The 12,998-nt window shown below is 37.1% G+C and overlaps 1 protein-coding gene across 1 annotated transcript; it reads left to right on the top strand.

Annotated features, from left to right (window-relative positions):
• Positions 1 to 4,676: 4,676 nt before the first annotated feature.
• LOC122066470 (receptor-like protein 15) lies at positions 4,677 to 9,291 on the top strand. Its single transcript, XM_042630273.1, has 7 exons — positions 4,677 to 5,243; positions 5,438 to 5,596; positions 5,731 to 5,820; positions 6,069 to 6,227; positions 6,365 to 6,445; positions 6,563 to 6,649; positions 7,043 to 9,291. Exons 1-7 carry the CDS (start codon positions 4,799 to 4,801, stop codon positions 9,271 to 9,273), a joined length of 3,252 nt encoding a protein of 1,083 aa, XP_042486207.1. The 5' UTR covers positions 4,677 to 4,798; the 3' UTR covers positions 9,274 to 9,291.
• The last annotated feature ends 3,707 nt before the right edge of the window (positions 9,292 to 12,998 follow it).

The following is a 12,998-nucleotide window of genomic DNA, read 5'->3' as shown; positions in this document are numbered from 1 at the left end:
TGAGTTCCATCTCAGATTGAAGCAGGGATAAGTTCCTGGACCGTTGTAGCGGTTAAAAAGTTGAGTATTGGGGAAATACGAAACCCTATATGGGTATTCCTCTATGGAGTAGGCACTCTGGCTGAACCACGTATATCTGGTGTTATTGTCTTGCATTTATTTTTCTACATATATTTGAAGTGCGTATTGTGCAGAGTGGTGGGACACTGTCTGGTAGACTCAACCACATTGTGGTGTGAGGTGGACATGTCGTTGTTTGCATGATTGGTAATTACGGGATTGCCCCGGCCAATCTAGAACTTGAAAATTGGAAGTTCTTGTTGGGTGGCAATTAAGGAATTTTTAGAATCACTAATTCACCCCTCTCTCAGTGTCAACCTGAGAACATCAGTATCATATCGATATCAGAGATACTTTATACTATGGGCATGAGCATCTCTTTACTGTCAGTGAAGGGATAAAGCTCATTGTTGGTCCCCTCCCGTCTGAGATTTCTTTACTGTTAGAGCAGTTTGCCTAAGGAGTTTGTATCTAAATCCATAAACTTTCTCTTCATGGAAAGAAATGGGCAAAACTTGTCCTCGTATTACACCATATGCCATCCAGTGTCTGTTGTGGTGACAGGTATGGGCTGGGCTGGGCTGGGCCCGGGATACTTACCTCAATATTTATCATGATATCAACTTGGCTGGGTTCTAGATTTTTTCTACTGGAGGCCATAAGCTTTTATTTCTTTGAATAATAAGAAAATTCTTTATTGATATTGATTGTAGACCATTTTTCCTACATTCCAGTACTTGTGTCCGAACGTTTCTGGTTGCGTAAAATATACGATCTTAACCAAAATTAAATGCATAGATATTAAATTAAAATGGAGACTGAGTCTTTGCTCACCCATAATGAAGGTGAATGCAAAGGTGAAGATGCGACGAATCCTTTCTTTATTGCCATTAGTCATTCTGATTGAATTGAAATTTATCATGACACAAAATCTAACTGCAAGGCCAAATCACCATTAATGAAGAGTTTCTTTACTTTCCACATGGTTCAGAAAAAACCTTTCGTCTTAAAATAGATCATCTATCTATGGTGACTTAACCACTCCATGACCATTGACTCATAAGAGAAAATTGTGATTAATCCATGGTCCCCTCTTCTCCCCCTCCCCACCTTGGGTCTTGTGTGATTAGATTAGGATTAGAAGAGAGCATTTTCAACTCCGTAACATAAAGAGTGAGAATTTATAATGATAAAGGAATCTAATAACAAGGTCAAATCAATTGTGATCGGGAAATCTTAAAGAAAATTTTGTCTTAAACAGACTGACACTGAACCAACGATTTAGGGGATGGTATCGGTATCGATATCAGTTTGATATCGATCCAAATCGAATCAGTGGATATCGATCTATTTTACCTCTGATCTTTATAAAAATTATTATATGTTTTTTTCTATTTTACCCTTGAAACGATCCAGATAATTGTTCCGAATTGGTATCAGATTAGGGATCGGTCTCAGCCAATACCAATCTGATATAACCTATACTACCAATCCCAGACCGATACCTAAAACCATGCACTGAACTGCTTCATATCCAACCATGCATTTGGCCTGATAAGTTCTTAAAACATTGTAGAAAAGTCCATTGACACTGAAACATTGTGACCTTTTCATCGCAAGTAGGAAAGTGCAAATGTTAATTTCATTTGTCAGTCAACACACGGCAAGTGTTGCATTGGCTGTGGCTTGACTTTCCACTTTTCTCTTTCTAAAGTAAGAAGCCCATTTCAATTAATTTAAGACAAAAAACCCCCAAATTTAAGAGGAAAAGGAGACCTAATATCTCTCTCCATTATTCTTCTTCTTCCTCCGTCGAAGGAGCACCACTCCCTCCTCTCTCTCTCTCTCTTGCATTCTCATCCACTAGTCTAAACATTAAATTAAAATGGAGACCGAGTCTTTATTCACCCATGGTCAAGGTGAGGATGAATGATTACGTTTTAAAACCGTTGTTTGATAGACTTATAGTTATTGAATTGCTACATATCCAATCATGTGGTCCGGTGAGAATGCAAGATCCTATTAAAATATTGTAGAAAAGTCATACGGTCATCAAAATAATTGTGAATCCATGGTCCCCCAAGCCTCTTTTGGAATATCGGTATGTCTAGTCGTGGATGTGGGCCGTGGGGTGCACAAAATACATTATTGCATATTTGTGGAATTAAAGTTTTCCATTACGGCTGTCCGAGCTAATTAAGTCATGATTTTCTGTTAACTATGTTTGTGCCAGTGCAGCTCAATGGGAGCGTTTGTGAAATCAATAGGCAGAATTTCTGTCTTTCATAGGGTGGGGTAGTTTTTTTTTTTTTTTTTTTTGCTGAAGGGGTGGGGTAGTTATTTCGCACCCCCTATTGATAAGTAAGCTACATTTCAAGGTTATTTTTTCCTATATTTTATTAGGAGAAAAAAACCATGTATGCTTGTTTGTGTCTACACCTAGACACAGCGGGTGAGAAAAAACCATACTACCTTGCGTTGAAGATGCTCGTGCTTCCCCTCCCATTGGTTGTACATAATGATGTGTAACTTCACCAGCTGACAGTGTTCTCTTGCCCATTTTATTACTTATCTTTGGATTTGTATGCACTAATTAAGAGGAAAAGAAGCGTAAAAGGCAGCATGACTAAAACCCAACATCCTGACACAAGGAAAGGAGAAATTAGGGATGTCAATCGGTCAGGCCGAGCCAATCTCGGTCGGGGTTAATCGGGCTTGACCACTTAGAAGCCTTGCACCTTGTACGTCAGTTTAAGTAAACGAGCTTAACTTTGGGGGGCATCGTACGGTTTACAATCGGGCTGTTCGGTGTTGGACTTTAATCGGATTTCCTTAAATGGGTCTTAACTGAGCCTTAATTGGGCTACAGACATATTTAAGTCTAAACGGGCTTTAAATGTGCCTACTCTAAAATTCTTTTCTTAAGTGGGTTGAATGTCAAAAAACATATGAGGTAAATCTTTAATAAAAAAGAGAAATAATATGAGATTTTGGTTGTTCTTACAAAGAAAAAGAAAAGATTATGACCTTTACAACTTACAAAAATAAAGGTTAATTAAATCAAATCTTATTACAAAGAAAAGGGTAAGAAGCTTAATTTATTTCTTACTAGTAGTGGCAAAATAGGAATTTTATGTAGTATTAAAGGGGTCAGGCTAGGTCGGGCTACAATGAATTAGTTCAAGCTAGGTATATAAACGTGTCGGTCCGGTCGGGTGCTCGATGGGCTGACTACTTGTACTGTGAATGCTCGATTAATAAACATGTCGGTTTCGATCGGGCCTACTGGTGAGAGATCATGATTAGCACCTCTAGGCGAAATGACCTCTTTTTCACACCCATGAAAAATGAAGATTCCACTACTATTGATGCTTCAACATGTTCCCATTGGCACTCGCTGGTGCAAGGGCCACACTGTCTTTTGGAAAATACTCTCCCATTAATTAAGTAATGGATAAATGAGTAATATGATTGGATGATGATATTAGTAAGAGAAGGGAAGAGGCGCTAATGACTTTTTTTGGGTAAATAAAAACCTTAACCAAACATTGCTCAGACGGTGAAAGGTCTAAAACTGAACACACCTTTTCTGGATGCTAATTAAATTAGCGGAGGAATTCCCCAATATATAGTAGAAATAACTTAAATCACCTCCAACGTATCCAAAGGGGTGGAGGAATCCACAAATCCTTGTTAAAATTCCAAATTAGGAAGCCAACATAGAAAAAGAAAAGGAGACCTGCAATAGATGTGCTTTGATTTGACATGATCAACCAACAAGGCTGGTTCATATGGGAATACCCATTATTAATACTCTCCTCAGTTGAACGGCAAACCAAGGCCATCTCCATTTCAGTATTCATTGGCATGAAGCCAGATGAAGTGGGAGAAATTAACATACGAGTTTATTCTACATATAAAATAAGATTAAAAAAAAAAATCACTGTGGTTATATGTTTTTATGTTTTTGAAAGAAATTAAATATTAGGTATTAAAAATAGGCAAAAAGAATGCTATCTCCTGGTCCAAGTACACGTTATTGGGAGTGGCTAATGGAAAGGTGGGCATGAGTATCTTTTGTGTGGTTTTGCACGGGCCGGGTCTATATGCATTAGCTGTGTCTCTTTCTCCCCCTCCCCTCCCCTCCCCTCTCGTCCCGTCCCGTCCCGTCCCGTCCCGTCAAATGAAATAACAACATTGAGATGCTAACATGAGATCAATGAGAGGACACACATGGACATCAATAAGGGTGGAGGTGTAATTTCATCAACCTATATGTCTGAGAACAGAGACCCTACAACCAGGAATGTTCATTTCTCCATAAAATAAACTTATATCTAAATTTGTCAGAATATCTTAGGGGGTTTCATGCATGCCAATGAATGGTGAAATGTTAACCAAAAAAATAAAAAATGGTGAAATGGATCTATGGTCATGGTTTTTTTGTTTAATTAATTATTGTTGAGGGTATAAATGGGTAATTCCTTTAATTTCTGCGGGCCCTATTGGTTGATGAAGTAAATGAACGCAAAGACTAAAGACTCAAAGACGTGTGATATGGGTTGGTTCCATAATTGCGTTGCGCAAGTGGGTCGCTGCCTCCCTTATTTATACGTTCATTACTTTCAGTATTGGGAAGCTGTAAGAGTTTTGGAGAACGTCTTTCTCTCAACTCTAAAGTCTCAAGTCTGAATTCTGAAGTCTTCGGTTTTCTTTTCTGTGTTGAGTGAAAAAAAAAATGAAGTGGTGTTTGGTGAAGTGTTTATGGATTCCATTAGTTTTACTATTACTCCGATTTCAGCACTGCTGTTGTTTGGGGTGCTTGGAAGAGGAGAGGATTGCTCTCTTAGAATTCAAGGCTTCTTGCGATTGGAGTGCTTTTAGGTCTCATGATTATGATCAGTTAATACGCATAGGTGATCGCTTCCCACCATGGGTTGATGCTGAGAGAGGGAGTAATAGTAGTGACTGCTGTTCTTGGGAGAGAGTACAGTGTAATGTTACTACTGGACGAGTCATCCAACTCTCCCTTGGTGATATTCGTGGAGTATATGGAAAACCTGATTTTGATTCATATGCGAGTAGTAGTTGCTATATAAATGCGACCATATTTTCTACCTTCAAAGAACTGCAACACCTCGACTTATCTTATAATTTATTTGATGGTTGGGTCAAGAATGAAGGTATTTAATATCACTCTTTATGCTTCCTCATTTTCTCGGGTCACTTCTAATTTGTTTCCTCCCCCGTCCCCTTTCCCCTTGAATTCTTTTGTCATCAAAGCGAAAGATGGTGGCGGATGCATGGATACTATATATTTTTACGTTTTGATTACTTTATATTTATATATAATATATAATATATAATGGTGTTGCAGGTTTTGAAAGATTGGGTGGGTTGACACAGCTAGAGCTCCTCGACCTAACATGGAATAACTTCAACAACACCAGTATCTTCTCATCCCTGGGTGAACTCAAGTCCCTTACAACTTTGTCACTTTCAAATAATTGGATAGAAGGATCAATTAATTTGGAAGGTATATATATAACAAAGATTGAGTTGATCCCTTTTAATCTTTTTTAACTGAATACTACTGTTCAACGTCATAGTATTCCTTATATATAAATATATATATATATATATATATACTTTATGATTGTGTGCATGCAGCATTTATATCTACTCTTCCGAACATCAAATCATTGGATCTGAGTTATACCTTATGTGAGGGGATGGCCTCTTCTTCGCATACAAAACAAGGTAAGATTTGGTAAGCTAATCCATCTTTCAGCAGACTCTCAAAGATATGCCCTTTTGTTTTCACGCACAGCCATACATATCTTGAGATGATCAAGGCGATCGAGGCTCCAGACTCCCCACTCTCTCTTTCTTCATGGTTTCGATCGGCTTTTGATCACATGTTGAATAACCTTTCTTAAAGATTAAAGAAAGCAAAAATATAGTGTTAATTATTTAATTTAATTAATTATGCAATTGTACGTACGTAGGCTCTACAGTAAGTTTTGTTGGATTGGGAAAGCTCGAGGCTCTATATCTAGATTGGAATTATTTTAACAACAGTATTCTTCCATTTTTGGGTGCACTCACATCCCTCAAGACTCTGTCCCTCGGTTACAACAGTTTTGAAGGATTGCTTCATATGGAAGGTATATATATTTGCAGCTCATGAAATAATATATAGTTAATTTGGAAGGATCGCTTTAAGTTTATTTATATTGGCCTGCAAACATAATATAATAATAATTTCAGGATTCCTGTGTTTATTTCCTCTTAATTGTTACAGAATTAACTAATCTGCATAACTTGCAATCGTTGGATTTGAGTGGAAATGGTTTCAATTGCTCCTTCCAACCAATATTACAAGGTAAATTAATTAAAAGCAATATATCCCAAATGAAAAGTGGTGATTATGTTACCCAATAATATATGATGCTGATGATGATTCTTAATTAATTGTGTCTTTCTTTCTCATCAAGTGCAGAGTTAGCTAATAATCTGCCAAACTTGGAGTCGTTGGATTTGAGTAGGAATAACTTCAATTGCTCCTCATCCCAGCCAATATTCCAAGGTACGTAACAATAACAAGCCAATTTGAATAGTGTAGACTATAGATCTAGTACCCTTGTTAAACATGTGGTAATTACATCACCCACGGGTGAGCCGAGACATCTAGCTCCCCTGTTCATCATGCTTGGATATATGATTCTTAATCTCCTAAACTGTAGAGATCGAATGACACAACTCAACGTATGTACATGGCATACATAATGGGTACTGGGTACCTAAACCAGTAATTAATGTGTTAGGGCCTAGAATTGCATGTCCTTTATTGATTGGTACTAATACTACTACCTACCCTAGCAGAGCTTAAACTTTGTGGACACACACCTAATTCTTCATGTCACGCCTTTTACTCATTTCAAATTTTTAATTTTAGATTCATTGGATTTTACTTTTGCAGCTTTGTGTGGAATGAAGAGGCTTCAAGAGTTGCATCTTAGTCGGAATAATTTTGAAGGGATCCTTCCTCCATGTCTCCAAAATCTGACTTCCCTTAGGACATTAGATTTGTCCTATAACCAATTCACGGGAAACATCCAATCATCTATCATAGCTAGCCTCTCATCCCTTTCACAAATTTTTCTGGGCTACAATGACTTTGAGGGCACATTCACATTCAAATCCTTTGCTAACACTTCAAAACTTGAGGTAATTGACTTTAGAAGTGCCGGAAGCAAATTAGAGGTAGAAACTGAACATCCCCCTTGGGTTCCTCTTTTCCAATTGAAGACATTGCGGTTGTCAAATTGCAGTCTTAACAAGCAAAGTAATAATGATTTCCCCAGTTTTCTCTCTACTCAGTACAACTTAAGAGAAATTGATCATTCACATTGCAACTTAAGCGCTCAGCTCCCACCTTGGTTACTCGAGAACAATAAATTGTTAGAATCTCTAAACCTGAGAGATAACTCATTGAGGGGTCATTTTCTCTTACCATCTTATGTCCACATTGCTGCAAGGAGTATAGATATTTCGAATAATTGCATTGATGGATTGCTTCAAGAGAACATTGGTTACATTTTTCCAAATGCAGAGTATTTGAATTTATCTGTGAATACTTTTGAGGGTGGCATTCCTTCATCAATTGGTAATATGAGCTATTTGTCTGGTTTAGACTTGTCTAACAATAATTTTATTGGTGAAATTCCAAAGCACATGGGCATTGGTTGCAGCAAGTTAGTTGTCTTAGGACTTTCAAATAATGAACTGCAAGGTCAAGTTTTTCCTGCAGATTTTAATTTGACTCAGTTAGAGAGTTTATATTTGGATAACAACTCATTTTCAGGAGATATCTTAAGAGGATTATCCAAGTGCCTCAACCTATGGATATTGGATATTAGTAACAATCAGCTAACAGGTAGAATTCCTAGTTGGATGGGCAACCTTACATCTTTGACGGTGCTTAAAATGCGGGGCAATCTTTTACAAGGAAATATTCCAATTGAATTTCAAGTATTTAGGTTGTTGGAATTTCTTGACCTTTCAGAAAACCATCTTTCAGGATCCATAGTATCAATATTGAATTCAACAAATTTACAATACCTCCATTTGCAAGGAAATGGATTCATAGGTTCACCATCAATTGCTCTTATCAACAACTCAAATTTGTTGACATTGGACATACGAAATAACAACTTATGTGGTGGTATTCCTGATTGGATAGCTTCCCTTTCTGGTTTGAGGATTCTGTTGTTGCAAGGAAATCATTTAAATGGCCCAATTCCAAATAATTTTTGCCAATTGGAATGGATACGCTTAATGGATCTTTCTCATAATAGCTTATCTGGATCAATACCCCAATGTTTCAATAACATTTCATTTGGGAGGGGGATAGAGAAGGAATCTATATCTAACATCAAATATGAAGGATTTTGGGGGCTTGGGCCAAATTCAAAGACGGAAGCTTGGGTTGGTGTAGCAGAAGAAATAGAATTCATGACAAAAAATATGTATTTTTCATACGAAGGTGGAATCCTTAATTTCATGTCTGGGATGGATTTATCATTCAACAATCTCACGGGTGATATCCCACATGAAATAGGAACTTTAAGTGGAATTCATGCATTAAACTTATCACACAACAAGCTAACGGGATCCATTCCAAAAACCTTCTCCAATCTAGAGCAGATAGAAAGCCTTGACCTATCCTATAATAAGTTGACTGGAGAAATCCCTTCAGAATTGACTGTACTAAACTTTTTGGCAGTCTTCACTGTGGCACACAACAACTTATCTGGTAAGACACCAGATATGAAGGGACAATTTGCAACGTTCAGTAGCACCAGTTATGAGGGAAATCCATTCCTTTGTGGTATGCCTTTACCAAATACTTCTTCCTGCTCTTTCAATGGAGAATCAACCAACACATCTACAACAACTTCAAATGATGTGGGGAACAAGTATGACATTGATATGACTGCTTTTGCTAGTAGTTTTGCTGCTTCATATGTCGTGTGCTTGTTGGGACTTGCCACTATTCTCTACATCAATCCTTATTGGCGAAGAATGTGGTTTCATTTCATCGGAGGATGCATATACTCATGTCATGATTTCCTCTCTGATACTTACTATAAGCTATGCATCCATGTACGTAGATTTCGTATGCTTATTTGGAAAACTTTAATTGAGTGATGGCTTACTTATTTGTTCGGGGTTTGATATCTCCTGCTGATGGCAATGCCGAAGGTGGGGTTCTCTTTCCTCGCGTATTTTGTATTTGTTTGGGTATACCCACACTTTAATCTTGTATTTAATATTTTCTTTCTTTAATATATTACATGATCCTTTAGATTTTAAAAAAAAAAAAAAAAAAAAAAAAAAATTGTAAAATAGGCTTCATTTATGAGTCAGGTTGTGGACATCGATAATATATGCAGTCGTTCATCTTATTAATTTTATGTTTTTTTTTATTGTGCTTTTTAAAATCAAATCGATTATGTTTCAAAATGGAGGCCGAACCCAAAAGACTGTAAGAAACTGAAAAAACCAAAATCGACCAGGCTAAACCAAAATCAAAGCGTGGGTTAGGCTGCTCGTCCCTGGATGGCTGGGTTAGGCTCAAAGAGTTTTAGCTGCGCCTGGCTAAGGCCCAACTGAAAGTTTCGGGGTCAATGTTAGGCTTTTCCAGCCCAAATGCTTCTTATTTCAGGTTTCAAGTGGGGCCCACCGTATGGAGGGATGAGTAAGAAATTAAACTCCGGGACACAGTTTTTTTTCTTTTTTATTTTTTTATGGTGGGACCGTGGGAATGGAGAGAGTGGGGAGGAGATTTTAAGCCCAAGCGAATGGGCTTTTCCACAGAGAAAAATGGGTCCTTTTATGTAGACTGGAATAGGAATACCAATGGAGAAATTGTACTTGTTAACAAAAAATGATCCATGAAATTTTGAATGGGCTACCTATGGTATGAGATTCACAGTTGATTCTATCATAGCTTTCTTTACCATTAGAGCACTTTACCTGACGACTCTGCCTATAAATTGATAAGGCGCCTTTCGTTTTGAGAGGCTTTGATGAGATAGGATTTAAGGATTGGTAGAGTTGTACTTATTTTCTTAAAAGCATGGAAAAGTGAAGTGCCCAGGTCCGCCTATAAATTCTCATTTCTTTTTTTTTTTTTTTTTTTTGGTGGTGGGAATGGAGAGGTTGGGGAGGAGGCTTTCAGCCCAAGCGAATGGGCTTTTCTATGGAGAAAAATGGGTCCTTCTATATAGACCGGAATAGGAATACTAATGGAGAAATTGTAGTTGTTAATAAAAAATTATCCATGAAATTTTGAATGGGCTACCTATGGTATGAGATTCATAACTGATTCTATCATAGCTTTCTTTACCATTAGAGCACTTTACCTTACGAGTCCGTGTCTAAATGCATAAGGCGTCATTCGTTCTGAGAGGTTTTGATGAGTTGGGATTTAAGGGGTGGCAAAGTTATACTTATTTTCTTAAAAGTATAGAAAAATGAAATATTCGATTATTTGGGGTGGAAAATTTCTAGACAAACATTGGTTCTTGAGCTTTCCTCTCTGCTGACATGGCCTTCACCCCTTCCATCCCCTTGCAATGGCTCTTAATGGATGGAATCAAATTTCTGTTGTCTACTCTAGGCTCTGGGTGCTACTGTCAGTGCAAAGTCATACCATTGTTGCAGCACCTTTTGTCATCGCTCATCCTATCTCTCTGCTACAATCTCTCTCCATCTCCTTACCCATTTCATTTCTTTCCTCTCTCTGAAAATCAGGCTTTGAAACCTGATGCACTGTTCAAACAGTCGCACCATTGTCTTTCGTAACAGTCACCTCCTCACAAATAACAGTTTGGATCCTGCAACTCTAGAAATCTAATACCAATCCATTTGTACATGAATCATTCTCATAGTAAAATGGTTCCTAATTATCGAACACCAAATTGATAGCCTTGTCGGTGATTGGATTGAGACTTATGAGGAACAGAAACTGGTAAGAGATTGAAACGATCTGAATAGATAGGTATCCATTGTGGTTTGAATTTATTAGAAGATTTGTACTCGATATATGTTAAAAATGGAAGAAAAAAATCTTGACCAAAATAGAACCAAGCCAACTGTTTGACACCAATCGTAAGAATTACAAACCTAGACTAAGATGATTTAGCTGCAATATTCGAATGTAAAAAAAGGGGATGCAAGCCATCAATAATCTTGACAATATTCCTGAACTACTTTTTGTAGTTAATTAAGAATAAGCTGTCCACCTACTCTCTCCCTTTGATCAAAATATTGAGAGCATGATCAAGTCATCATATCAGAATCATTTTCGTACGGATTGATCTGTGTAGATTGAATCCACCCAATAACCAACTTAGTGGTAAACTCCATCTGTGTGCATGGATAAGCCTGTACAAGAACCTATTCCACAGTCCAAAATATTCAAAAAACTGAATTAGATTGTTTCGCAACTAATATAGTGAGGGGAGAGTTGTAAGCTCTGTATTTATTTGTCTTGATACCTAACTCGTTAAGGGAAAGTAACACATGTAAGTCCCTACACTAACAACTGATAACACGGTAACAAAATATTTTTGCAAACAAGATTGCATTGGAAGAATCACCTTCCCCTATTGGCCCTCACAATGAGGCTGCCTTGAACACCTTTCCTTCTAAAATGGCAAAAATATTACATAGATTGAGTCAAATTACCATTTTGAGTAGTTTTGTAAACCTAAATAGTAACTGAATAGTTTGTAATGGAAACCCAAATATGGGAAATGAGGTAATTTTTCCTAATTTCTATCACTCTGTTTAGGCCATCAAGATTTGGCTGCAATTAAGTTAACCTATATCTAGAATGTACAAAACTTACTTCTTGAATTATGGCTTTGTATATTAATAATGAAATATTTTCAACGGGAATGTAGCTCAAATGGTAGAGTGCTCGCTTTGCATGCGAGAGGTACAGGGTTCGATACTCTGCATCTCCATTACCTTAAGAGTGAGCAGTGATTTAATGGGTTACGTTGGACCTAGGATCACCATCATCATCTCATACAAGATGACAACAATGCCTCTTAGATGAGCTCACTTTTTTTCATTTTTCTTTTTTTAGTTAAAGCTTGAGACAAATATAATTGAGATGGAAGGAAGGGAAAGGCCTCTAATGATGGAGACTTAGGGGTAGGGAGAAAATGGTGTCATGGAGTTTAAAGTTTAATCAATAAAATTTTAAGGTGTTTCAGTATTCCCTCAAACCAAACATCAATGGAGCTAATGGTGGTCGTCTTGAGATTGTGTAAGAGTGAGAGAAAATGGCGAAGATTGAACACCAAATTGTCTTAGATTCGATGTGCTGAAAAGTTTAGGATCTTCAAGCTGTCAGAGACCTAGACATCATATAGTAGAAAGGAGAAAGGGATACAATTGGATTAAGGGAGTCAATGCCCATATAAAACTCTTGTAGTTAATTATCTATATTCTACAATGAATACGGTGCATTATGTTGTAAAGTGATGAATTGAGAAGTTACAAACTTATTTTGATTGACATTTGTTTTATTCCTAAAAGTTTTTAAGTCAATGGTAAAAATAAGATTTCAAAATAATTTGAAATTAATATTCTCATAAATTATCATTGTCTTGCTCGACTATACTGATGAAATGATGAGACTTTACTCTTGTTGAAAAAAAATTGGTGTATTATTAGGGCAACAAAATAAGGTCCCTACTTCTTTTTCACCAACTTCGATTACAACAAGACTTCCATGACATAATTTACGAGAGAGGAAAGATAAAACTAAGAAGCTGCTGACTTCCAATAGCATGAACGTCAATTAATCTATAGCTTTCATTCACCCTTTTTTTTTTTTGGTGGGGGGGGGGGGGGGG

Source organism: Macadamia integrifolia, unplaced genomic scaffold (genome assembly GCF_013358625.1).
Source record: "Macadamia integrifolia cultivar HAES 741 unplaced genomic scaffold, SCU_Mint_v3 scaffold2407, whole genome shotgun sequence".
Taxonomy (NCBI): Eukaryota; Viridiplantae; Streptophyta; class Magnoliopsida; order Proteales; family Proteaceae; genus Macadamia; species Macadamia integrifolia.
Note: the sequence above shows the minus strand (reverse complement) of the source record. Positions and strands in the feature narration are given on the sequence as shown.